This window comes from Orbicella faveolata, unplaced genomic scaffold (assembly GCF_042242905.1).
Source record: "Orbicella faveolata isolate gen_17 unplaced genomic scaffold, um_ofav_v1 contig_14, whole genome shotgun sequence".
NCBI classification, from domain to species: domain Eukaryota; kingdom Metazoa; phylum Cnidaria; class Anthozoa; order Scleractinia; family Merulinidae; genus Orbicella; species Orbicella faveolata.
In genome coordinates, this window is record NW_028301541.1 from 21,509,961 (window position 1) to 21,537,463 (window position 27,503).

General features: G+C 40.1%; 2 protein-coding genes across 2 annotated transcripts; one reads left to right on the top strand and one right to left on the bottom strand.

Moving 5' to 3' along the window:
- On the top strand, positions 1–5,440 carry LOC110062112 (uncharacterized). Its single transcript, XM_020768972.2, has 3 exons — positions 1–472; positions 2,745–3,080; positions 4,028–5,440. The coding sequence occupies exons 2-3, from the start codon at positions 2,751–2,753 to the stop codon at positions 4,343–4,345; spliced, it is 648 nt and encodes a 215-aa protein (XP_020624631.2). The 5' UTR covers positions 1–472; positions 2,745–2,750; the 3' UTR covers positions 4,346–5,440.
- Positions 4,351–27,471, bottom strand: LOC110062197 (transient receptor potential cation channel subfamily A member 1-like). Its single transcript, XM_089287064.1, has 30 exons — positions 27,341–27,471; positions 25,958–26,219; positions 25,752–25,848; positions 25,174–25,349; positions 24,462–24,569; positions 23,753–23,861; positions 23,055–23,152; positions 22,913–22,960; positions 22,353–22,538; positions 21,662–21,850; positions 21,314–21,400; positions 20,790–20,875; positions 18,588–18,749; positions 17,628–17,742; positions 17,173–17,342; positions 15,911–15,995; positions 15,721–15,777; positions 14,928–14,996; positions 14,306–14,376; positions 13,777–13,915; positions 12,978–13,019; positions 11,987–12,067; positions 11,408–11,574; positions 10,504–10,564; positions 10,311–10,382; positions 7,815–7,988; positions 7,166–7,234; positions 6,484–6,585; positions 6,009–6,130; positions 4,351–4,818 (listed from the first exon to the last, which is right to left on the bottom strand). Exons 2-30 carry the CDS (start codon positions 26,189–26,191, stop codon positions 4,668–4,670), a joined length of 3,327 nt encoding a protein of 1,108 aa, XP_089143190.1. The 5' UTR covers positions 26,192–26,219; positions 27,341–27,471; the 3' UTR covers positions 4,351–4,667.
- Between the last annotated feature and the right edge of the window lie 32 nt (positions 27,472–27,503).

The following is a 27,503-nucleotide window of genomic DNA, read 5'->3' on the forward strand; positions in this document are numbered from 1 at the left end:
AAGATCGAAAACTTACAGAGAAATGATCTTTTATAGCTCTTTCTTTCATATTTTACGCCTCAACAGCAATTCAGAACTGCTTGACCACGTCCTCTGCCTCCATTTTGGTTTTGCTTCCTCTCTTGATGATTTCATTTCCTTTGCAGAGTAGCCTATTTCCGCAAAAATCTTTTACAAAATAAATACACCTGCCCACAGTTGTCACACGATTGGGTGCAAAAATAAAAAATCGAGACTGAAAGAGCTTGTGAGAGGTATACGGTTTTATTTTCCACCCTATACAGAAGATATAACCGTTCATGTTCAGAAGAGACTCGATTTTATACTTATTATGTTTCAAGCAAGTTTGCTCTTTTTATTGTAAGCGAGAGCGCGCCAATTTTATCGGACGTAGCTTGTCGTTGTTGTAAATTTGCCAACTCTTGAAGCGGGATTTACAGTTACCACGTCTTCAAAGCTGAGAAAATAAGGGGTGAGTTAAAAGCGCTAGTTATAGAATTACGTAGATAACGTTTAGTAGGGGTCTTCTACCGTTGGCAAGTATCGTCTTTTTTGTGGTCTATTTTCAGCCAATAACTTATCTGAAATGTGTCGTTACTAGAAAAACTCGATCGGCGCATTCTAAAATATTTGAGCAGCACTGATTGACCAAAGGGTTGATATTTGCCCACCTCTTGTCAAGTTGATTTTGAGATATTGCCTGCCTCTTTTGTCTAATAATCTGATTCGTTAATAAGCAGCATCGTCATTGCGTGCAGAATTTACAAACTTTGGAAATTGCAGGCATTTATAATAACACCACGAAAGAACCATGTGTGTGATGTGCATGTGTGAAAAACTTTTCGAATTTGATGCATACAACAAGCTTCTATTAAATCACAGCGAGCGCACTTTTGAGGATTTGAAATTTACAAACAATCGAGCAGCTTCTTTTATTTTCTAAAAAAGAACAAAATTTGAGTCAGTGGTCTTTCTCTGAATAGCAAACTCGTTCCTGACAGGCTAATAGCAACAACTTTCTCCTCTATAGATGTTAAAACGTTTGTTATAGAAATCCGATAGGCGAGGTGATTGCAGATGCAAAGTCGTAGCTACGTAGCCCTGAAACTGCACTCACATCGCTCAGCGGACTCTCCGGTGCCCCCGAAAAATGAAACTTTTGCGGACGAGAGAGTGGTAACAACACGGGCTTAAAAAATTCGTCAAAAAGGCCGAAAATGTGTGGTTGTTTGATGCACCTCATTTCTTACATTTTTAAAACGACGGGTTAAAATCAGCGGTTGATGCATTAAGCATAGAAAACCGACAAACTAAACCTCGTTTATTAACGTTTTTTGACCATTATTAAGGCATTGAACCGCGAAATTAAAGCAAGAGTCGAATTTCTAAATCGTGAAATTCCGAGACAATCATCATTGCAACGAATTCTGCGTTATTCGAAAATAGATAAAAATATATTCCGAAGAGACTTGGCTTCTAAAAGTGCATATAACAATGACGAGAATGATCTCGGGGTTGTGTTGCTATGGTGATTCTGTTTTCCTGAACCTTATATGGTTTTGGGCTGATTGAAGTCACCCAGCCGTTGAAATCAATTTTGTTCACAAGGTGTTTTCAATTTCCCTTTAGAAAGTCAGTGACAAAAAATAAAGCAATATTAAAAGGAGCTAATTTTGACATTTTGTTTATTAAAATCCCATTTTTGATTCGTTTCACAAATTAAATTATGTTGGAATGAGCACTGGAAAACGAATGTCGTTTAACATCGATTCTCGTCAGAAATAAAGATCTAGTTTTTTCAGTTTGTCCAACCCACAATTAACACTTACAATGCATTTATAATTACCCTTTCTTCTAAGAAAAAGACCGGAAAGCGACTGATAGAATAGCTTGAGCTTTTTGTAATTAAGACAATAAAAAATTCAAGTTTGGCAGCAATTTATTACAATCAGGACGTTGACTGATAATATTGTGAAATAAACATCTGCCGTCTTCATTATCGTGAAAAAAAAAATCGCCCTTTAACATCCCATGTGAGCTTACTTTGACCAATATACATAAGCCATTGCTACTGAAAGGTAGGTTACTTTATTTACAGACCTAGAAATTCGACAAGCTCTTCAAAAAATGGCATTTGCACGCAGAAAAATCTTACAAAGTGTCAGTAAATCAGTTGAGAATTCTAGCTGTTGCGTTGGTAAACGATCTTATATATATGTAAATGTCTAGGAACACCGGAGACTGATTTTGACCAGATTTCCAGAACGCTTAACTTCTCTGTGACTGCAACCTTATTCAGGAAATTTTGGTATGAAATGGGTCTCCCTCTAGCTTGTAGCGGGCTTCTTGGCTAAGTTTGCTTACTTACATATTGTAGTTAATTTTTGATCTCCGTTCATTTTTGATTTCAACTATAGTGGTTCACTCTCTTCGGGTTAGTTACGGGTTTTTCTAAATAGCATATATTGAGTAGGGATTAATTAGAAGTTAACCAACCCGTAGGAAACGAACTACATAGAGTAGAAATAAAGCCTGAATTAAGATCAAAAGTTAACTTCAACATACACGTTTATGGTCATTTTTACTAGCTGGAGACAATTTCGAGTTTTCTATGATTTCTTAAACTGTTTCAGTATACTAACCGTTTTTAAACGTAGAAGAAGGTCAACTAACTTAAAAATGCTTTTATCTGCGTCTTTTACGTGCTCAGTATATGTTTATAGCAGCTTACTGACTGTTTTCAGTGCACGATGTCTGTGAACTTCTCGCCGGCTTTCTGGTTCGCTTGCGTGACTTTTGTTCTGTCAATCACGATGAAGGATAACATTGTAACACCACTTCTCTATGTCCACAACATGTTCACCAAGAATATCGCCATAGAGAAACACACAATTCACTCTGTAAATGACTCCGACCCTTGGGTGTGTTTCCGTCACTGCGCGAAAGATTGTGATTGCGTGACATTTCAAGTAACACAAAATACGTGTGAACTGTTGGATACGAACCAGCATGGCGCGGCCGAAGACCTGGTTAATAGACAAGGAACTCTTATATTCAGCATGCAACAGTCAGTTCTTAAGGTGAGTTGACATACCTCCATGACCATGTCTCACATAAACGTCGATTTACTTATGTCATTTGTCCTGTCTCGGGGGGATGGAAAGAGGAAAATTCCCTTCAAGAGGTTCAGTTAAGTACGTGTTACCCCAAACCTTATGATTTTAGTGTTTTGCTATTTAGGTATCATGCTGGTCTAAAATATGTTAGGTAAAAAAGAAAATACTATGGATTCGATAAAATGTGAATAAATACCTGTAAAATAAGCAATAGCTGGTTTTCATATGACGTCACCAAAATTCGAACTACAAAACTATTGATCTTCCTGAGATTTTACTTTGATGATGTATAAGAGCAGCTGAAAACTAACATTCATGCAAATTTTCGCTCCGAATGAGTTCTTGGTTTTTGTAATACACTACGCTTGAATTTCTTAGCTTTTGCGTGACGCGGCATTTACATGACGGCCTAGAGAGTTGTCATGATGGTTAAAAAAGTGACTTATTTCGGGGAACTTGGCTAACTGAACAGTTCATGTCTTAGAAAAAGTATTATTTTAATGTTTTAGAGTTCCTCGAGGGATAAATTCACGCTTTTGTAGCAAAACTCATTGACGGATGTTTCCGTTGGTTTCCGGCCATACAAATCTCTATAAATTTGGGTAAAAAATTTCTCCGCATATCTCGCATAAGAAAAATTGCTGTGACCAGAATTTTGGCGAGAGGCTTTGCATATTTACCTTCTTTCATTTCCCAGATTCTGGACTTTATCAATTGACCGGTTTTGATTTTTATTTTGATCTATTTTGAATTGAGTGACACTGAAAACCAGCAATACCTTCTGAGTCACACCTGAAATGGGGTGAAAATACGGTAGCACTCCAATGAGCCTATAATAGGGAAATGTAGGGCTCATCCTCATCCTCGATATTTTATCCTGATTTTGGCAATTATGCTATGATCATTTCTAGGGAGCTCACAGCTGTTTAAATGGTTGCTGTAAATCAAAACCTTGCCTTCATGGCGGCACATGCATGGAAAAATGTGATGACGTCAGAGAACGGTACGCCTGCGCATGCCCAAATCACTACCAGGGAAAGCGATGCGAGATATTTCACCCAGAAGTAAGCTCATACTGGAGCGGACTAAACCGCTGTCAATGGAATCCGGGGTCTGGTGCAGTAACGAACGAAGATAATTTTGGTTTTTATAACGTTATCAACCCGCAGCACAAGTGCACGGAGAAACCTCATTCTACCACACAGTGGTGGCTTGGATCAGAAATCTAAAACTGTTCAGCTGAAGATCTGTACTGTTTAATTCAAGAAAGATCAGCTTCTTTCGATCTTCGGCTTATCGCTGTAACGATATATATCACCTTAGGGGTTAGGGTAGGGGTTTCTTAGCAACAAAGTCTTATGAAAACATCCTTTAAGCTTGCTAGCTAGCCTAGATGGTGCATACGAGGCTTTTAACTTAGAAATTGGTAAAAGGGCAAAGGCCTGGGAAAAAAGTTGTGCATTCACAAAATGAAAGGACAAAAACTATGGGATAATACTCGATTGAAAAACTCTCCATGAAGTTTAAAAGGAGACTCTGATCTTGAACAGTCTAAAACTTGAAACTGGGGATCAGTTTACTTGACATTTTTCCTAAGATTTTAGTTGGTGCCTGTCGAGTCTCCTCCTCAGCTTGTTTCTGTTGACTAATCGTTTGGAGAAGTTTTGCTTGTTCTCCCAACAGCTCATATATTCCTTTGATTCTGCAAGGTGAACCGCAAAAAAGGTTATTATTTAGCCTGCTGCTGTTAGGTTTTATTTAAATCTATCTTTTATTCACCTAAGCCCTATTGCCAACCATTTTTCCCGTCCAGATATATGTCAGTCTTCTCTTCTCGAATAGTTTTAAGTTGTTCTGAGTAACTTTAATCTAGCTGTCTCCCAAGATTTTTTAATACTCGTTTATCAGAAATAATAAGGTTGTAGTTAAATTCAAGAAGTATATGCGCATATTGGAATTGAGTTCATTCTCGTCTCCGTGGCCCATTCCGCGTCTCTTAGCCGGTGGGGTCTTGGCACGAGAAACGAAGCGCTCTGTCTCGTGACAAGGCCCTATCGACTAAGAGACACATAAAGGACTCTGGGGACGAGAATGTGTGAGGTTTTATTTTCACAGCTTTTGCTCAGTTGTGTAAGTCTCGAACGTCCAATTGCAAGCCGCGGCAATGGAATTTTAATGATAGCTTTTTGACCAACGTATTCAGACGAAATGCTCAAGGATTTTGTAATCCTGTGAAGCGTCATCAAATTTTTTGGACTCGAAAAGACAGGACACTGATTGGAGTTTCACCATTACTTTTTCAATAAACCATACTAGTTGAAAAAGACTTGTCTGTTACATTACGTGAAAAGCGACTGATCAACGGCAGTCTCAAGTCCCCGGGGGATACTCCCTATAATGGCCTATACGGGGAGGCTCCCGTCCGAAAGGGGTACATTTTTCAGGCCTCAGGTTCATCAATGGGTAGAGATTTCACAAGTTGAGGTATATGAAAGGGTAGGGAAATCTGTCAATTAGTTATTCTAAAGGGCCTTTAATTAAAATATTTCGAATAGACGCATCTCATGGCTGTGTCATTTCATTTATTAGGCACTACATGAAAATGACAAAAAGATTTCCTTTTTTTGGCAATTTATTCACGATACGGGCCAGTTATGAAAGTATGTGGGGGGCCAAATGGGTGCTTTTTCTAAATTAAAGGTACACGGAAGGAGTACCTTTTCTTTGTAATTGCTATACAAAAGGGTAAGGGGTTGGACCTCAAAGCGGAGCCTCCCCGATAAGACGTTGTAGAGTATACCCCGGGGTCTCAAGTCTCACTGGCCTAAAATAAATCAATAACGTACACATCTCCCTAATGCGTTCTTCACGGTGCATAGCACACACTCGTACCTGTTCTCCTGCTCTTCCATTCTGTCCAGGAGCGGCTGAAATTCAGGAGGGAGCTCTGGGGTTGAATAATCTTCCTCTTCTTCTTCTGTTGGTCGACTAAAGCCTAAAAGCTGCTCATAGAGCTGATATGAAAAATAACATCATAAGACTAACATTTTCTCTTTAGTGGCCAGCGCAAATAGCTTATGTTTGCAGAAGGTGATTGAATAATACAGGATAATACAGCTAAACGAACGGTTCAAAACTACTATACATGCATGCTTAGGACACCAGAAGAGCAGGGGAGTAAGGATGGCGCAGTGGAGAGAGCCCTCGCCTCTAGCTAGAAGTTCAGTCACAGATCAGAAGCGAACATCTCCAAATCTAAGTCAGTGGACCGTCCTATTTTTATTAAGGGGTGACCAACTAATTGCGAACATGAAGAAGTGTATTAAAGAAGTTAAATAAGAACTTGAATAAAGGTGAATTAAAATACCTTGGATGCATCCCTGTTTGGATATTCCACGTGTTTTGTAACATTTGCTCTCTTAGCAAAAGATTCAGGGACTGTTTCCTCCATATCTAAAACCATCTCGACCTGAAAGGTGAAAAGAGAGAAAATAAAGAACCATTATTCAACTTACTGTCTGTACTTATTTGTTAAAATTAGATTTGTCTATGGTTAAAATAAATTTGTTATACCTCCAAATTCAAATACGTTTTCCGATTGTTGTAGAATGTGTCACATGTCATGGGTCAAAACTCCCTGACTCCCTAAAGGGCGAATACAACTGACTAACTCCTTAGAGAAAAACAACTTGAACATTCGACTCGCACGTGATCAGGTAGGCTCGATTACCAGCCGCTGTTCGGGAAAGGAGTCCGCGCTCCTCGAGGAACGTAGACCGCACTCGAGAAAGCGGCGGAAATCGAGCTTAGTGATCAGGTCGTTCACCTTGAAGCCGCGGCAAAATTTGTGAGCCAGCCGACGTCAAGCAAATATTTTTTTCCAGTTTTCAGTTGGAAGCGAGCATAACAAAATACTTTATGACTGTCCCGCGCGAAGCATTGAGGGTCTCGGGGAAACAAAACTCACCGGGTCAGTCATTATAAGTGCTTATTAATTGCTCTGAGTATTCTGAGGAATCGTGTTCCCATTGTAGTCTGGGTTGTTCTACCTGCATGACGTAGCGATCAATCAACGCATTGACTTGAATCTTGTCAATATCTCCCACTGCGAGACCGACCTGGAAATCACATGAAAAAATAGAATACATGTTCACGAATGAATATGTAAATGATTCCCATAGCTCTAGCGATATTTTGACCTGTAGTGGCGTAGTACGTAGCTGCCACAAAAATATTTATAGTTGTAGCTTCCGTTGTTTTGGACGTAAAAACATAACAATATATAGCCATTTGTGATTTATAGAGACTTGATTTAAGGTGGGTAAGCACTTAATAGCTAAAGTTTGTGGCCCTCGGAAAATAAAATTACAAACCTAATGAAAAATGAACTACTATGAATACAAATGTACAATTAAATGAAAGTTAAAAACCTAAAATAGAGACGCGAATAGTCGAATTACATTAATATTAAAAACTTCCTTAAATATAGATATAAAAGCTAAATCCTTAAATGGTCTGCGCTGCGAAGATCATTTTAAATAAATGAGTTTTTGAACACTTAACGGATTCTGATTTTCTGGTATTTAGAGGTACATTGTACATCATACTGGGGTACAGAGGGTTTAAATGGGCACAATTAATGAATTTTGTCCTCCATAGACTCGAAATTTGAGATCATCATCTAGGAATGTTACTTACCAACATGTTCATAAGAATGATGGGCATTCCCAGCACAAACAAAAAGAACAGGATATTCGTCAGCGTAGCGTATTCCAGTTTACCCCACGGCATAAACGTGTCGGCGTAGTTGAGTTCACCGAGCGTCATCACAAATATGGTCATCATGGAATACGGAAAAGTTGAGTAGGTCTCCTGAAAATGATAACAATTGTGTTTAACGTTGTGTGCATGCGTGCAGGTTTTTGTTCAAACCGAAGAGAGATGTTGTAACACGGCGTCTTTAAAATGGCGCGTATTTGACATTTTTATATACGCAGGTAAGTAATGTTAACCGTTAACCAGTAACTGCAAGCTAAGTAAAAAGGCTTAAATGATTGTAAACGTTTCATGAAACATTTTTTTTTTTTAATAAAGTGTATTATCGTTTGTCTCACGATGTAGTCACTTGAGATGTAGATCGCGACGTTTCGACTGCTTACTGCTAGTCTTCTTCAGGCGATAAGGTCGACTGATTGCACGGTATCATTTATATCACAAAGGTCGGCTGTGATTGTGTCAACACCTTTGCTTACGACCTGTCTGCTTTCTTGGCTAACGTATTATCTCCTCTTGCAGGTAACTCGAACTTCACAGTGAAGAACTCAACTGACTTCGCCTCCACCATCGCCAGTGAAGAGATCCAGGACCACGAGATCATGGTGTCTTTCGACGTAGTCACTGTTTACCAACGTACCGATCGAGGGCGCCGTACAAGCCGCGCTACAAAAAATGGAGAACGACGCAGGCCTGGCTGACCGCACGACACTTACACCAGTTCAAATCGCGGACCTCTTGAATTTCGTATTAAGATCTACGTACTTCCAGTACAACGGATCGATTTACGAACAACGAGACGGCACAGCCATGGGGAGTCCTGTATCCGCGGTTATTGCTAATCTCTACATGGAGATATTTGAAGAACAAGCAATAGAGTCCGCACCTTACAAGCCTGAGATCTGGAAACGCTACGTAGATGATACTTTCACCATCCTGGATCGGGATAGAGTTGACGTCTTCCTGCAACACCTGAACAGTCAACAACCATCAATCCGTTTCACCATGGAGATCGAGAACAACAGCAAGATCGCCTTTCTCGACACGTCAGTTTACAGAGAACCTGATGGCCGCCTTACCACCAGTGTCTACAGGAAACCAACACATACTGATCAGTACCTAGCGTATGATTCACACCACCCTCAGTCAGTAAAGCGCGGTATTGTGAAGTGTCTGTACGACCGGGCTAAACGTCTCGTCACCAAACCATCAGTAATCGCTGGAGAGAAGAAACATCTGTCATCTGTACTTGTTTCTAACGGATATCCCTCCTCTTTTGTACAGAAGATCACAAAGGCACGAACAACCCCAAGAAGAGAGCCTGTCGCGGAATTTAAATCCACCGCCGTTTTACCTTATGTCCAAGGAGTCTCGGAGTCTCTCCGCCGCTGCCTAGAACAACAAGGCATTCGCACCGTCTTTAAGTCCGACACGACACTTCGGTCACACTTAGTGCGACCAAAGGAGACCGTCAACCCGGCTAAACAAGATGGTGTTGTCTACAGGATTCCCTGTGAGTGCGGCAAAGTCTACATCGGGGAAACAGGGAGATCTATGCAGGAGAGGATCAAAGAACACGACAGGGATATACGACTCGCCCGAACCCAGACCCCCGCCGTTTCTGAACACACCCACGAGACCGGCCACTATCCTATCTGGAATGAGGTCAAGTTTATTGATCGAGATCCTCACTGGTACACACGTAGGGTCAAGGAAGCTATTCACATAAGACTTCACCCTAACAACATCAACAGGGATAGTGGAATTGAAATTCCTGAAGCATGGATACCCACGATCAAGAAACACAACAACAGGAGAACGGTACAACAGCGGACCACTGAGGGAACAGCTACTCGCCGGAATAATGGAACAATAGGAGGATCGAAATGTACCAATCACAGCCGACCTTTGTGATATAAATGATACCGTGCAATCAGTCGACCTTATCGCCCGAAGAAGACTAGCAGTAAGCAGTCGAAACGTCGCGATCTACATCTCAAGTGACTACATCGTGAGACAAACGATAATACACTTTATTATTGCATCTACCACGATGAATTACAACAACCTTTTCCTCGACATTTTTTTTTTTTGAAAACCTGCCATAGAAAACGTCAGTGAGTGAGAGTGTAAAACAACTTTACGTAAGTGAAGTGGATTCATTGACAGATTGGAAACCGCTTTGTTTTCATTATTCAGAGTTTCTGACTTTCTGCTTCCAGCTTGATAAGACCGCAGTTTTTAACGTTTAACCAAAACAAGAAATAAACCTCTATAGTGTCGGAGATTCACATCTATCACATGAAATGTAATGTTCTCGGTTCTGGTTACGCTTTTGATATAATATTAATATCAACGAGAAAACATGGATGTACTTAAGATCAGTCTTGAACCAATATGATAATGATTACAGCGTCTCACCGTTTCATCATCTAAGAGCAGAAAAAACGTTGTGCTGAATGCCATGACGAACAAGAAAAACAACAGAAGGACCTGAAAAAACCATTTGATACTTTGTTCAATATTTTGCGGCATTGTACACAAACAGGAGAGATAAGAAAATATACTTTACTCTCAACTTCATTAAATAGTGGAACCAATTGAAATTACGCACCTTGAATAGAGTGCCAAACATTGTTGTAAGCATAATTATATATTGACCATACGAGGAAAACCTATGAAAAAAGACATGAAAATTGCTAAGACAAGGCTGTTTTCAATAGCAATGAGTACAGTCATACAAGGAGCTCGTCTGGAACTTTAAAGAGGATTTCTTAAACTGGCACCTTGTTCAACAGACTGTGAAAAATTCTGTAACACAAGTTTCTCGATGTTTGTTATATTAGAGACAAATATAGCCTTCGAGGGCAACGTCTCTTTGACTCTCCTAGTTCATGCGCTCTTAAAAGGCCGCGTACTGATTCATATTCTCGGTATTGAACTGGAACAAGCTTGTAATGGAGGCTCATGCGGGAGAATATCATTAAAAAGAGATTTTGAAATGTCATTTGCATTTGAAACGAATCCACGCATTAGCCTCATTTGCAAGCTAGTTCCAGCCCAACACCGAGAATACGAAAATGGTCTTTTACCTCTACAAAGTTCTACAAGGGGACGCTCCGCCAACCCCTTACCCTTTTGTCTACCACTTTGACCGAAAAAGGTACCCCTTTCGTACACCTTTAATTAAAAAAGGTATCCCTGTCATATACTTTCATAACTGGTCCATATTAGGAATAAATCGCTTAAAAGTAAGCCTTCTTGTCATTTTCATATTGTGGCTAATAAATGAAATGATACAGCCATAAGGTGCGTCCGTTGAGAACATTTTAATTATAGGCCCTTTAAAATGACTAAATGACAGATTTCCCTTCCTTTTCGTATACCTCAACCTGTGAAATCCCTACCCTTTTATATTGCGGAAGTCTGAAAAAGGTACCCCTTTCGGGGAAAGCCTCCCCGTATAGGCCATTATAGGGGATATCCCCCGGGAGTCTTTACAACAAATGGCGCATTACCTTCTGAGGAACAGAATTAGGTTCATCCATGCGATAAACAAGGCTACGGCTCCGAACTCCTGTTTGAATCCCAGCTTACAGTCACAGGGCGGTACAACGTAAAAGAGTGTCATGCCATAAGCAGCCCACTCCAGATAATTCGTCAACGAACGAAGGTATTTCAATCCCTACAGCACAAAGAAATAAGTGTCATGTTGGGAGACGCGTTGGCCTCATGGTTAGCGCGCTCGTCTCCGGATTCAACGGTACGGGTTCGAGCCCTGGCCGGGAACATTGTGTTGCGTTCTTGAGGAAGACTGAGGCAATGTCCATGGTTAAATTCCCTTCCTAGGTATTTAGGGTGTTTATGAGGACTACTACATGTATTAAACACAACACTGGGATCACACACAAAAAAAATGACTGAGGCAAGTGCCTCAGTTTGCTTGTTACTAGCTACGGCGCTATATACATTGATATTTTATAAATATATTTATAGACGGCAAAAAAAAAAATAATCCCCAAAAAATTAAATAAAAGATGCAAACAAGGAAGACAGGAAGATTGGAATAAGACGTACGGATCGAGGTCGAAACCAACCTGTTGTCTGAACTGAACGATTTGCTTTATCATGTGAGACAACGTGATAACCCCGACTGCAAATTGAATAATCTGAGATTCCTGCAAAAAAACATATTTATCGCAATAAACAAAAACAGTAGCAACAATAACAATTGAAAAAACAATGTCAAGAATTCCGTATTCTTTAATACAACTATTAAGTTGCCATTACCGTCTCCACAGCGGTATAATGTACCACACGCGCGTCGCTCGCTGTCACAGTTTCCCGCCAAAACTTTCTCTCGCGATACGGCTGCAAATTCGCGAAATCCCCCGTTTTCAAGTCTGGTTTCAAGCCGAAAGTCACTGAATTGCTTTCATAATTTGATTTATGCCATCGTTCGTTTCCGCTTTTTCTTTTTTCATAACGTAAAAATCTTGCACACTTTCGCCTCAAACTCTTGGAAGACTTCGATGCCGTGTGTCGTTGATTTCTTTGCGTTTGACCGCTGTCACTCATTACCTGGCCTTTTAACACCACCTGACTTCCAGAAACAACCTCGTACCCAGGATGTTCTCGGAAGGCAAAATCCAAGATGGCGATCTGATCTAGAGGGTTGAACTTTCAGTTTGCCGTTTGGCATGGAAACGAAGCGAAGTCGATACTACGATTAGTTAAGGTACGATTATAGTTAAACGACAGCTTCAGTGGCCTTCGTGGTTATTTTTATCGTCACAATTTTAATCTGCTGTTAAAGAACAAGATCATTGTGCAAAGACCCATACTGCATTCCAAAGGTCAAATAATCAAGTTCTATATTTTGTACGGAACCCTCTTCTCTAATTATTATAAGAGATGCAAATAGGTTTGTATGGTACATGTCTGCCGGTGTCTAATGTAATCAAGGTGTACGTCAAACAACGGTTAACTCAGATATGACGGCTCGCTGAACGGTTATTACTGGAGGAGGTGTGGGGGTTACTGCACAAACATTTACGTCACAAGAAGTTATACCAGGTGGTGCCTTACCAGACGATTCAATTGACACGGCACATCAGTCTCAATGTATTCCTGTACACAATGTAAAAAATTATAAAAAATCGTCACATCTTTGTCAATCAATATCTGCTGAGAAACAGAGCACCTGAGTAAAATATTTCCTGAATGCTTCACATTGCATACGGCTAGTTCGCCTGAAATTTGAATTGGCCAATCAGGAATCAGTAGGCGGGAAAACTGTTTTGTCAAATGCATGTTCCTCCTTATTAACAAGAAAGGCATTGAGGTCAGGCAACTGTTCTCAATGAAGATGTCATTGAATATTCACGAAAATGAATATTTAGTTTCGAAACAGACTGTAAAAAGTGAACAATATTAAACATTTTGTGTCTCCAAGATTACAATTTGGTGCCAAAAATGGGTCGCCCGCGTTCGGCAACTCGCTCGTCGTTGGTCGAGTGTCGCCAGGCAGCTAGAAAAATAGTTGTGTTATTTTGAACAAAATATCTTGTTCCTCGTAAAATTAAACCCTGAACTCTCCAGGTAAGTTTTAGAAGAGACCAAAGCAACTTTAGTATTGTCTTTATTGGTTAGCCTCAAAGAAAAAGACTATTATCGTATCGTTTCGGTAGGACAGCTCGGTTTTGACTGCCGCTCGTACTGCCGGCGCAACCACCGTATGCAAGGCAACGATTGCTGCTGGCTCCTGCTACTGTGTCTCCAGGGTTACTTTAATTTTTTTTCATGGAAAACCATGGAAAATGTAAATGTACAACTTTACATTTCCTACGGAAAAAAAAAAACAAGAAAAGATAACAAATATTGTTACCTTTCTTGGTATAGTTTCATTCACACCACAAAGAAGCCTCTCATTAGCCCGCGAGTACACAGCAAGACCGGTCAGCGGAAAGACAAAGAGTAGATAACCAACCAGGTTGATTGTCAATGATTTCCATCCAAAAGTCTTCCTGAGGAAGGGAAGGACATGGAGCAATTTCAACAGGTGTCATACAGTCAAGAAGAAAACACAAGACGAACACAAACAGAAAATTAATCGAAACATAACAGTGAGGAACGAACGCTGTTTTCGCTAAACCTTCGTTGAAAAATCAGAAGGCATTTGGAAGAGTTCACAAGCATTCTTTAGCACATAGAACTTTGTCACGTTGACGTCATAAGGGTGAGGGATGCCACTTATCGGGGGCTCAGTCTATGTTATTGGTGAAAGAATATACATGCAGTCTAAATGAAAGGCTAACTTTTTTTCGGATTGAATAACTAAAAAGTAGTGTCTCTAGTGTTACAAGATCCTCTTTAAAGATCCCGCTAAATGAAATAATCATTAATAATGATCTTACCATTTTTTGTTCATGGCAGCGAAACAAACTGGATGAGTCAAACAGTTAATGCGACGATGCTTTATCATTGTCTGGGATAAAGAGCAGATAGAATCATTTACGATAATTATCACTTTACTATAAAACATAGTCGAACCTCCATTAACGGCCACCTCACTCCAACGGCGTCTTTTTTTCTGTTCTTACAGACGGTCCATACATTTACTCTTGTTTTAACCTCTCTACAACGCTCACTGACCTCTCCACAATGGCAACGGCCTCTAAAGTGCGTTTCAACTCCCAAAATAACTTCTTGACCACAGACAGTTAATCAATGACTGACGAACGGTGTATACAAAACCCAAAGTTCGCATTGTAAAAGGTTAAGAAGCGTGATCCGTTCCGCGCTTCGTTGGGCTCTATTTTTGTTTTTATTGATATGATTTAATTGTGTTACGATTTTCATGTCACATGAGCATTTTCTAAAAATAAAAATGTTGCAAACCCGAAGAAGGCAGATGTCATATTACGCTCCTACTTCCCCATAACTGCCACTTAATGCCCACTTTCCTCTGTCCCAAGGGTTGTCGTCATGGAGAGGTTCGACTATAGTAAGAAAAAACGCATTTTTGTATGTTCCTACCTTAAGTAAAATCAAAGGGTCTTCGTCAGGCTTCTGAGCTCCTTGAATCATCGTGAAATCGTATGTTATCTGGTTAAAAAAGCAACAAAAGGTAAAAATCTACAGCATTAAATTCACAGGTACCCATACTTCTGGGTGGAGAGAGACACTGTGAGAATGAAGTGTCCTCGCCAAGAACACAACGTAATGATCTCGGCCAGAGCTCGAAGTACTATATTGAATTTCCAAGCTTCATGTTTGTCTCACAGAATGAATTAACTGCGCTACTCGTGATTCCAACGAGCATAGGTAATAGAAGCCAAAATTTCAAAGATATTTGGTTAACTATACTACTATACAAATAGGCATACCGCACTGTACAAAGCACGTTCAAGTATCTAAGCTCATAGAATAAATATTGCCATTCATGACTCCTTGGTATCAGCATCGTTTCTACATATACAAACTTAGCCAACGAGCGGGCTTAAATCTCCCGCTTGAATCTGAATCACACAAGTGAGCGGCGAAGTCGTAGCAACGAGTCGACAGCGGAGCGCAGTGGCTCGTATGTAACACAGAGGAGTGCTGTTTCCAGGATGTTACAAGCTTAAAACACTCTCGGCACCTATGTTCACTACACGTCGTTTAATGTTAGTTCTTAGAATTTGGTAGCACACAAATGATTTCCCCTTTTTGATGGTCTTCTTTATTCTCATCGTCTGTTTACTTGAAAATATATTGATTTTGTAGGAGAAATTAGTTCACTTTTAATTTGGTTATTAGACGCTTCATGGTGTTTGAACATATAACTTACTTTGTAATCTTCACTGTCGGGGTTTCCATCTTTTGTAACACACTGATCCATAAATCGCTAGAAAGGCGAAAAACAGGCACAGTTCAGTTGATTTCTACTGATGAGAGAAAACTCTAAACTCTAATCACTGGAATTCAGACAATGACTAAGTCTTTTCATGAAGATGCAAGAACACAGTACGTCTCCTTACTGTAGCGACTTCCGGCATCCTTATCACAAGCTTTTGCATGGTTGCCATGTGCCCTGGAGCTGACGACGTCAGCACTTCACGCCATCTGTATAAAGACAAGAAAGACTCAAATAATGTATCTTTATATTTTTTTATATAGCAGTCCTTACTCCTACAGAGTTTAGTGAATCCCACTATTTTGAACTCTCAAGGGAGTGAAAAATCGTTCAAAATAGCTGATAGTAAACGACTGGAGGGCAAATTCAAGAGAAATAGTTTTGAGTTCGCAATAATGCAGTTCGAATTAGCGGGATCCAACTATACTTTGTAACGGTTGATGGTCTGTAGCAGGAATTAAAGTGCCCATAATGTCAAAACTTTTTTTTTCGCTCATCTAATTCTCCATTTCACCTAATGAGCTTCTGCGAGAAAATTTCTCGATTTGGATAAAACGCAATTTTTTTTACGAATCTTTACAAAGTTCAAAATTCTATTTTCTAGCGGTCGACCCCTGCCGCTGATCACAAGAATAACGTGCTCAAAATGGCCACGAGACTTATGCCTGTGACGTAGGTTCAGGAACCTACGATGAAGACTGATGTTGTTTTCTGGATCATTAACGTTGTTACAAAGAGCGGCAACGCACCTTTCCGGCATTTTCAACTAAATGTAGACAACTCTGAAGCAAAATTTTCACTTGTTTTCAAGTCAGATAAGTCATGACCCAAATCACGTGTTCCTGAACCTACGTCACGACTCACTTCAAACCGAGGAAGACTGGTGCGAATGGTGGACCAAAATGGCTGCAAATTTGAACGTCTTTAGAAACTTTTAAAAAAATTGCGTTTTATCCAAATCAAAAAATTTTTTCGCAGAAGTTCATTAGGTGAAATGTAGAATTAGATGAGCGAAAAACATTTTTGACATTATGGGTACTTTAAACTATAGCAAAGAATAATAAGGGGTCAGTCCTTCCAACCCTTCAATGCAGTTGAACCACCCAGAAGGACATCTAAAGATCCGCATCTAAGGGCCCCTATACGCGGGAGGTCCTCCTATATGGAGCTGACAAGTGCAGTTTGGTCAAAAGAGAATGAATGTCCCTTGGCGGCAAATTATGCAAAACGAGCGATTAGGCAAAAACTATACATAATTCCCATGCGGATTCACAGTTCAAGAAACTAATTACAGACAGACTTGTGTTGATCACGTGTAGCGCACGTGATTTGTCACGCGCAGAACACTGGATGCTTGAATCGAATGAGTGATTTTCTTTAACTAACCTCTCGTGACTGGCTATAGCAAGTGACACGCTTTTCCTGTCAGAATTCAATGCAGCGTCCAAAACATTATGATTCTTATTGTTCAAGAGGATCTCCTGTTCCGGATAAGACAGCAAGCACGATACAACTTCAGGAGAATCATGGATGGCGGCTAAATGTAGAGCGGTGTTCTGGGCGAGAGGAGAAAAGACGACAAGAAGTTGAAATAATGTATTGGACGAAAAATAACAACACACACAGAAGCAAAACAAAACGAAGCGAAACAAAATAAAATAAAGGCCCCCGGCTCGCTTCTTAATTCACGTATCACGAGAATAGTTAAGAGTAGGGTTGAAATAAAGTAGGGGAGGGGGGGGGGGTGGGAGTCCAAGCGTTGTGGTTTAGATGCGCGTTTCGGATTTCTTTTAACATAAACAAAAAATGCAACAGTAGTAACAAAAGAAAGATTTACTGACCTGATTTTTGTCAAAGAGGTTAATGCACTTAGGGTGATGTTGTAGAATATATTGCACGCATCTCTTGGATCCTCTTATAGCTGCAATATGGAGGGCTGTTCTGTCGTTATGATCCCTGACACCAAAAATATTATAGCTTGTTTTATTTTTGCCTGGACTAAAGACTGAAACATTCACCTCATACCTTAACATCAAATACAAGTCTTTCAGGGTGGATTTAGGGAGGTGGAGGGGGGGGGGGGGGGTGGATTGGTCGGTTAGTCATCCCCATTTTGAAGAAGCGAAATGAAGAAACAATTGAAAAAAAATTATGAATATTATGGCAGCAAACGCGCTGGAAAGGTACCTCATTGTAATTTTTACTTGATGGCATTGCTTGTATGCAATTCTCACATTGCATGCCCCATTGATTATGCAACCCTAAGGTACCAGATATATGAGGCCTTATGTGCCACGAGGCACAAAGAAGCTAAGTGAAGTGAAGTGAAGGTACCAGATATACTGATAATGAAAAAAAAAAAAAAAAAAAAAAAAAGAAAAAGAAAAAAAACACGCACGATACTTGAAACTTAAAGGAGCTTCGTCACGGTGTGCGAATCTTGAAAAGTTAAGCGTAAATTTTTCAAGTTCGTCGTTTGTAATCCGCGTTAATCTTCTCCATCCTTATCCGTCCTTGTTACTTTACGGTATAGTATTATCTCTATAGTGTTTTTCTATCTTAGCAAACTATCATTTTCCGGTTTTCTTTAATTTAAAATTAATTCTTTACTTGGCCAAGATAACTCAAAATACCATGACTGAGCTCCTTTAATTGGAATTATCAACAAGTTTGAGAAGTTGTTTATGAAAGTAATTTCGTCTCATTTCATCTTTTGGGAGAGCAAGGGTACTAGAGCCCAGTGGCACACAAATTTTAAATATCTTAAATAACTGCAGTCCTTAATATTTCTGTAAGCCTACTTTTCCACAGTGGCACCAAGATTAAGCAAAAGTTCAACCACTCGGTCGTGCCCTTCTACGCATGCGAAGTGTAGAGCTGTCTTTCCTTGACAGTCTTTGAGGTTAATGGAACGAATGTTACGATCGGTCAGCAGCGCTCCAACTACTTCGTGCCAGCCATATCTAAGATAGGAAAAGCAAATTATGGTGTAAAAACGGTGTGTTTTGTGGTCTTAAATCCATGGTTTTAAGGTGCCCACAACACAATTAGTACATTTTGAAGGATAAAAGCCATGTATTCGCTAGTGTGCGCAAGAACAGGCTCTGATCAGGAACTGGAATAAGCGATGTGTTCACAACAATTGAATAATACGTGTTCCCCCTACCGGCCTTAAGGTTACAGTATACCTTCAGGGGTGTCTCGCGCGCAAGCGATGTAGCGCGTGCAGTTTAAGCTGTAGATAACTAAACCCCTATATCAAATTAAAGCTTATGGAGCTGGCTATCAAACTATACCAAGAATTTTGAAAGAAAATGAATTGTCGAATTTTTCACGACCACTAAATGCGAGCGCCCGAATCACCTTTCGAAAGCTACAAGTCAAAGCGAATTTCGTTTTTCGCCAATTTAATTTTTTCCTCGGTTTCAGGGCCCAAAGCGCTTAAAAAACGTGTCTGCGTTTTGGCATATTCGATTGCAGTAAAAAGTTACAGAACATTTTCGAAATAGGATTAAAAAAATGTGGAGTGATCGTACAAAAATCGCTCTCGAAGAAAAAGTATTTCGAAATTAACAATTCCCAGACACGCTTTTGTAGTTTATATGTTAAACTAGCCACTGTCCAAATTTAAGAGCAATTGAACAAATTTCCTTTGAGTTATAACTCTTTAAAGTGTCTGCTTCAAGTGAAAAAATTTATTCGAGAAAACAGCGCTAAGAAAAATTTTCTGCTTTGCGAACAAACTCCGCCCACAAACGCCTTCAACTGGGTTCTCAGGTAACTAAGCCAATCAGTGTAGGGAAAGTTTACTACCGTTAACCTCCTGGTGAAATTTACGCGCGAATCTCTAAAAAACTCTTGTGTTTCGCAATGCGCTCAAGGAACCGAAGGTAGAGAGATAATTTTTCTGTAGCTCGGTATTTCTTGAAGCTGGTCTGGCAAAATGGGGAAGACTAAAAAGGATACGAACGCTAGAGTGGCTGAGCGAAGGAAACAAACAAAAGACAGCGCGGAGAGCTACTGTGTGTAAACAACTGTGCATGGATAATATTTCAAATGGTCTCAATGAGTCCGACGATTCGTCGATATCGGACTCATCAGAAGAGTCTCTGTCAGCATCCCTGTTATTGCTGTCAAGTTCCGAAATTTTTACAGAACCTTTCTTTTCTCTCACCACGAATATTTGCCCGCCTTATACGATAACTATAGCTTCATCCGCGTGGCGAACTTTCGCTTCTTCACTCATTGATGTATTTTCATTCGTTCTTCGCTGTTTTCGCTTTTTCGAACCGGTCCATGGTTTAAACGTGGTCTATGTTTACTTATAACTTAATAGAGACACGCCTAATATCAAAAATGCTGGGTAGTCAGAACAACAGTGCTGATCAGCTGAGTAGTCAATTCGTGACATCCATATAGGTAATTCCCGCGAAAATCGTCTCGGTTGATTGCATACGCGCCATAGGGCTGTCAATCAAGAGGTAAACTTTTACTTCCGGTGAAAACGTAAAACCGCCATTTCTCCGCCAATGTTTAGCCTTTTTCAAAATTTTTTTTCAGAAATTAGAGATTATTCTTCGACCTCTATTTTGACCCAAAAATCCAAATTTGAAGAAAATTGCCGACCCGAAGGTATACTGTAACCTTAATGAATTAAGTTTTTATATGGAGAGAGTGACAAGCTAAGGACGGTGATGGGGATTGGGTATGGGGGAGGGATGTAAATTTCACCATTCATGTTTGCGCCCCCTTCGTTACTTTGTAATGACGTGATTACATTCTCGTGTCTCCCGGTTTTCGCTAACTTGGATTTTCGTTTCCTACTCTCTTTTTTCTCCCCTCCGTAAGCTTTAGAAGAAAATACTGAGCTTTCATGCGAGGAAAACTAACACACGTTTGTAACAAAGGTGTTTGACTGAAGCAGGTTTTTATTGTATTGTAGAAGAAAGCGCAGTGCAGAGCAGACTGGGCATTCTAAATCTGTGCAGTTAATTCTTTTTTACCTGGCGGCGGCGTGGAGTGCTGTGTCCAGTCCATATGACGTCACAGTAGTAGCTGCTTTATTTCGATCCATGAACATTAAGATGTCCTGTCGGATACAAAACATGATAAAATACCAAGCATTAATACAAGACAATGGTAATGATATGTATTTGGTTCTTAATGATTACGGTGACAGTATTTCTAGTAACCTATAATATCCAAGATTCTTTTTAATGTCTTTTTGATGGTGGAAATCAACCTTGAAATGATTTAAATTGGGACAGTTTTTCAAGGCGATGTCTTAAGCATCAGCAATGTCAAAAATCTAAAATTTCTAAAATCCCGAATTCAATTGGCCATTTTCCTCTATTTCAAAAGGAGTCCTTGTGCAAAACCTTTCGTATGAAAATGGGTTTGATTTGCATGAAAATGAACCACTAGGCGGAACACATTTTCAAATGAATGGTTTTTTGCACGAAGACTCGTTTTGATTCAGAGGCAAAAGCCAACTCGGAAACGGCTTATTATTTTAGATCGTTCTTACCTGAAGATGGCCATGTTTTGCCGCGTAGTGGACTGGGGCAAACCCTGTGATGTCCTTTTCAGTTATCAACCGGAAAGCCGTGCGATCCTGAGAAGAAAAATATTCTTGGTAAAATTTTACAAAAGTGTTGAATTAAAACTTACCTCAAAATAATAGGTACATTGTGTTTCTGACGTCTTCCGTTTTTGGGAATTGAGAAATAGATCGAGCCGTCTAGAGAATTTGTGACTACCCGGGTGGGGTCTTTATTAAATTTCAGGCAACATCAAGGCTTAACCAGGTCTGTTACGGAAGTTTCTCCCTCTTTGGTTAAATAATATCATTACATTATTAAAATATTATTAATACCTGTAGTAATACTTCCAGAGTAGCTGTGTGTCCCACGGCCACTCTCACGCAAGATTGCAAATCTACATCCTTCACCGTGACGTCAGCACCAGCTGTTATCAGCGCTTGAACAGACCCTGTCCCACCTTCCGCGGCTGCTAAGAAGAGAGGGGTGCGGCAAAGTTTGTCACGGGGGTCAACTGAAGCACCCTAAACATTATACAAAACCAATTTAGTTTTAACATTATACTTAACCAATTTAGCTTTAACATTATACAAAACCAATTTAGTTTTAAGAATATAGAGCTTTTTAACAAAATTAGGCAAAACAGAACAAGACACCACACAACACAACAAAACACAGCACAACAAGACACAACCAAACACAACAAACCAAAATACAAGCAACCCGACTTGTACTCTCTGGAGTGATGCCCCAATATAGTGCGAATTCAAAGAACAGAACAAAACGCTACACAACCAAACCAAACCAAACCAAACGAAAGCAAAGCAACGCAGTGCAACAAGACTGAGCACAGCCATTATGGAGTGTCGGTCTCTACCCCATCAAGTGCGGAAGAATTCACGAAAAAGGCGTCAAAAAGGTCACGATCTTATTTTTAAAACTATTAAAAAGTTAATTGTTCTGGTTGGCACTTATGAACCATCATAGTTTTAGGTCGCTCGCGACACCGTGAACATTTTCATTTACCTGTTCTAAAAGATATTCTACAACGTCTGAGTGGTTGTTGCGCGCAGCCATGTGCAGGGGAGTCAAACCTTGGCTGTCAATCAAAGTAATTCGACAAATGGAGGGATCTTTAGACGTGAAGAGTTGAACTATGTCCAGAGATCCTTGAGCGCACGCCTCGTGGAATGCAGTAATTCCATGACTACCCTAAATCCATCAAAAATAGAGAAATGCATGATTGAATAAATCTATCAGTCATTCAGGAAGTCGGCTGAGGTATTGCTCAGTTTGTTGGTCAATCAACCAAGCAACCGACCAGCCGACCTACCTACCTACCCATCAACTACCCAACAAGCTAACAGTCATTCATTCATTGATTCATTGATTCATTCATCCAGTCAGTCAGTCTGTCAGTGGGTGGGTGGGTGGGTGGGTGGGGGTTTGGTCGTATCGGTCAGTTTGTTGTTCAGTAAAGCTAGTCAAATAAATATAACGTTTGCTGCATAAAAGTACAATTTTTCGTAAAATGTAACTAACGGGGAAATGTTAAAAGAACTTATATTTTTAGTAATACTGGTTACCTTTGGCTGTCGAATGATAGCGCCATTTTCCAGACAAAGTTGTACAACCTGAAATCAAAACGATTGAAATCACCAAGCCTAATTAGAGAAGATTATGTGTCGTAAGAAAATCATTTAAAATTGTCTTGAAACGGTTATTAACCTCAGAGTTTCCACTTTCAACCGCCAAGTGAAGCAGAGTGCTTTTCTCAGAATCCACATTGCAAAGTATTTTCTTCATGTCTTTCTTCCTTGCCTTAGCTGTCAAAAAGAATAATACATTGTCATCGGACACAGTCGTGTCGGTCTCAGTTATTCTTATGCAGAGATCGATGTTGCATTATATACTTGGCGATTGAAAAATCGGATATTTATCATTCTTGTCAAAGGGTGTTTACTCAAAGCTAGAGAGTCAGGCGTTCGGTCGGTCGGTCATTCAGTTAGTCAGTGAGCCAGTAATTCAGTCGTCAGTCGGTCAGTCAGTCAGTCAGTCAGTCAGTCAGCTGGTCAGTCAATAAGTCATTGAGTCAGTGAGTCAGTCATTCAGTCGCTCAGTCGGTCATTCGGTCGTTCGGTCAGTCGGTCGGTCAGTCGGTCGGTCAGTCGGTCGGTCAGTCGGTCGGTCAGTCGGTCGGTCGAACGGTAGGTGGGTCAATCAGTCAGACGTTCAGTCAGTCGGTCGGTCATTCGGTCATTGCGTCGGTCAGTCAGTCAGTCAGTCAGGCAGTCTGTCGGCAGTGGGTCAGTGGGTCGGACGGTCAGTCGTTCAGTCGTTCAGTCGTTCAGTCGTTCAGGCATGCAGTCAGTCAATAAGCGAGCCACCAAGTCTATCGATCGCAAACAACAGTAAAAGCCGCTGACCATCATCAAAGAGAAAAGTCGCCGTGTTCTTGGATCCTTTTTCAACAGCACGTGTCAGTGGCGTCATTTTTTCGTTATCACGGCAGTCTGGAGAGGCTCCGTGCTCCATCTAAGACAAAAGCACACATCCAAAGTCATTTGGCTAATGGTTATACAAAAAGTATTACCTGGCCGATACGTGCAGATAACCTTGAACAACTTCATCCGGAGTTCTAGAATGGGGTCTGGTTCATCATCCCAGGTTTTTAGGAGGGTAGAGTGGTGAAGATGATACCATAAAGCCCAAATAACCCTAACTGAGTCGTAAGGGGTTGGGGTGGCTTTATAATTAAGGGGTTAGAGTGGGGTTACATCCGCGGTGTAGGTGCTTGTAAAGAGTTTTTGAAAAGCTGAAAAGTAACAGTTTTTTCAGTATCATAGGTATAAATCAAATTTTAAGGGTTGCTAGGTGGGTGGAGGTAATAAGAAATCCTCTGCATGGGACTTATACGGACGGCAACTTGGGATAATACAAGGATTTCATGGGAGGTTTTGAGGTCAAGGTAGCAATTACTATTTCTTCCATGTTGTGAGCATCTTCGAGCGTACAATTGGTAAGGATTCAAGAGTAAATAAGCTATCGTATATGAAGGGGCCATTAAGGTAAGCGCTTTCGGTTTACAACCAGGACGTGTTGTTATCAGCAGGAGAATGACACATAGTTACTAACCAGTAATTTACAGATGGATACTTTGTCCATATCGGCAGCGATGTGAAGGGCGGTTCGCGAGCTGTGTCCTCTAATGTCTACGTCACTATAAGCACGTCGAAGAAAAACCTGAATAACGAAAAATTACAACTTCATATGATAGAAATCAAGACCTCGAAATTATAATGGGAGTGGCCTAAGGAAAAAGTCTCGTTCCTGAGATCGCAAAAATGAAAACTAGCGAAACTTTCATGGTTTCAAAACATAACTTCAAGACACATTATTTTAGTATTATTTGAAGCAATGTCATAAAAATAGTGTTCAACTGTCGGTCCATTTCCTGTAATGATGCAAAAAGTATAATTTCGATTTACATTGAGAACAAACATACATTTATTTTTTTATTCTTGTATATTCTACTTGCCATACACTATAGTTTTAGGAGTTGGCATTTGTTTTGCTTTTTCATATCACATTTGATTCGCGCAAAATTCATGTGTTACCGATTTTCAATTTCTTTGTTTATCGTTTCCATGGAAATATCAGTTGCCTTGTGTTATACCAAACTTCAATCCATTTCTACTGACTGGTGTAATTTTCGCATCGATCCAATTAATTAATGGAAAACTGTTAGAAAGCTGTTTGAAAAATGCTTGGTATGGTCCAGAACTGGAAACTGTATCGAGACACCTTAAGCTCCATTTACATGTAGGTTACTGAGTCAGATATCTACCCCAACAAGGTTCTCGTCCCCAGATCGAACCGCAGTTTGAATTGGTGCGTCTTGACTCTCATCCAGACGAGTTGTGTCAGCCCCAGCCTCCAAGAGCATCTCCATGATTTTCACGTGACGCCCTAATATGGCATTGTGAATTGGAGTTCTTCCTGACTTGTCCACGAGATTCACATCTGTGCAGAAAACATTGTAATAAAAATAAATATTAATAGTAATTGATTACTGTTATTTTCATTTTAACATCTATGACAGAAACTGGTCCATGATGAAACTAAAAGGCAGCGAGGCAGAAAAGGCAGGTCTGCTTCTCGACCATAACAAACGAATCGGAGAAGACATCTCAAAAAAGTAAAAGGAGAGAGAATATGGTTAGATGTATTTCAACGTTCGCGCAGCTACAAGAAAAAGCTTGATAAATTAAAGATTTATATTTGTCAAATGCACCCGTCCTGTCCTGTTCAACCCTGGAGAAGAACCGGCAAGTGATCCTTGGGGAATGAAAAATAAACCCTCAATCCTGTCGTGTTTCATGATTAAGTAAAAACTACATTTACTTTGATATATTTACTCCTTACCAGAGTCTCTACTCAATATGTGTCTGACTTCAGCCTCGTCTCCGGTCAAAGAGGCCTGGTGCAGTTTCAATGGTTTCACTTTGTTTTCGTATTTATCCTATAGAGCAAATCATCATATTAACGTTAAGCCAACCAAGTCAGTAAGGACATTACAGACCAAAACGAGAGAGAGGATTTTGCTATTTAAAAACTGTTGCCATGCCTACCGATTCTTCATCATCCCCAGCATCTGCCGCGTCATAATTTTCGCTACCTAGTGATTGGAGAGACAGCTGGCTCAATGCCTTTGCTCGCTGGCGCTGATCCAGGTCAGGACTTAAAGTCATCAAAGGCAGCTCTTCGTCACCAGGTTCTTCAGGCAGCAGTGGGCCGGCGATGGGCTCCTGGCCGTCGTCACCAGGCTCCTCAGGTAGCAGAGGGCCGTTCGAGTTTGTTTCCATTGTAGTGTGAAGGATTTAAGGTAAGCTTCTGAATTGGGAAAAAAAACAAAAACAAAAAACAAATCCGGCCAAAGGTTTGAAAAAGCCCAGGTATCGTGTTTCAGTAAAAATATGTTATATCTTACTAGTAATGGTTCGAGTTCCTTTACCACATATTTGGTGAATTTTTATCTAAGTAAACCATGGTTTGAAGTTCTACTCTTGCCTACTAGTTCCTTGGCCTCTACGTCTCGCTACTTTTCATTTTCATGTCAAGCGCTTACGTCTCCCATGACGTCACCGGTGATCGCCTGGGAAGGCCGTTTAGGGATTGGGAGCTACTTCGATTTGGAAATGCTTTTGATTGACATTTCTCGGTTATTGAAAAAAGAACCTGACTGATTTTACCTACAAATCCTTGCTAAAGTTTTTGAAATGGCAGAGATAACAAGATAAAGTTTAAATGCCTCACGCGGTTCAAGAAAATGGTTTAAATTTACACAGGATAATTTGTGATATTATGTCTGCGCGCAAATCGAGAGAAACAGAGCAGAACATAAACATAGGAAATTTGCATACATTAAAGATGTCACAAGTTTATAACTTTCTTATAAATAATTAAAAGGAAAATCTGCTCGATTTAAGCACAATACTTAACTAAGTAACTTTGTGAAAACTTTCTCGCATGCGTATATCTCTGCCAAGAAGCTGTCTATGACACGAAGGAGAACCATTTTTAGCTGGCTTGTGTAATGGTAATAAATTACGAACTGCCTACGGAGCTGGTAAAAAAAGCGTGTGATATCTAGTCACTAGGTTGTCGAAGGACGGTATCGACGAGTCCATTTCCGTAGAAGTGTTAATACGAACAATTTCTCGTTCGTTTGACAACGGCAAATTTCCAGAGGCAAACTCATAATTAATCGGATAAACGTTAACTCAGCTGGACTGTGGACAGTGATAAGGATCTAAAGGTTTAATTACTTAATAAAGTTTTGATCGCCGTGTTTCAGCTGTAGGATCCAATCAAAAAGTCACCAACATCTTACAATACTTCGCCATTCGTATGCGCTATAAACGCTTTGTTTATGTATAAAGTTTCAACAACTTACAGATATTCGCCCGATTGAAAGTTAGTAAAAGTTTTTTAAAAATACGGTCAGACCTCACCTTCTCTGTATAGCCCTTGACTCTTAAGGAGAATTTCAATTACATCTGGGAGATGATAGCGTTCAGATCAAGAGATGCTTCCTTAATGCAGGAAATTATGAGCGAATGTCATTCGTGACAAGTTATAAGGCTCTTTCATAAAGATAGAAAGCGGTGATGCGTG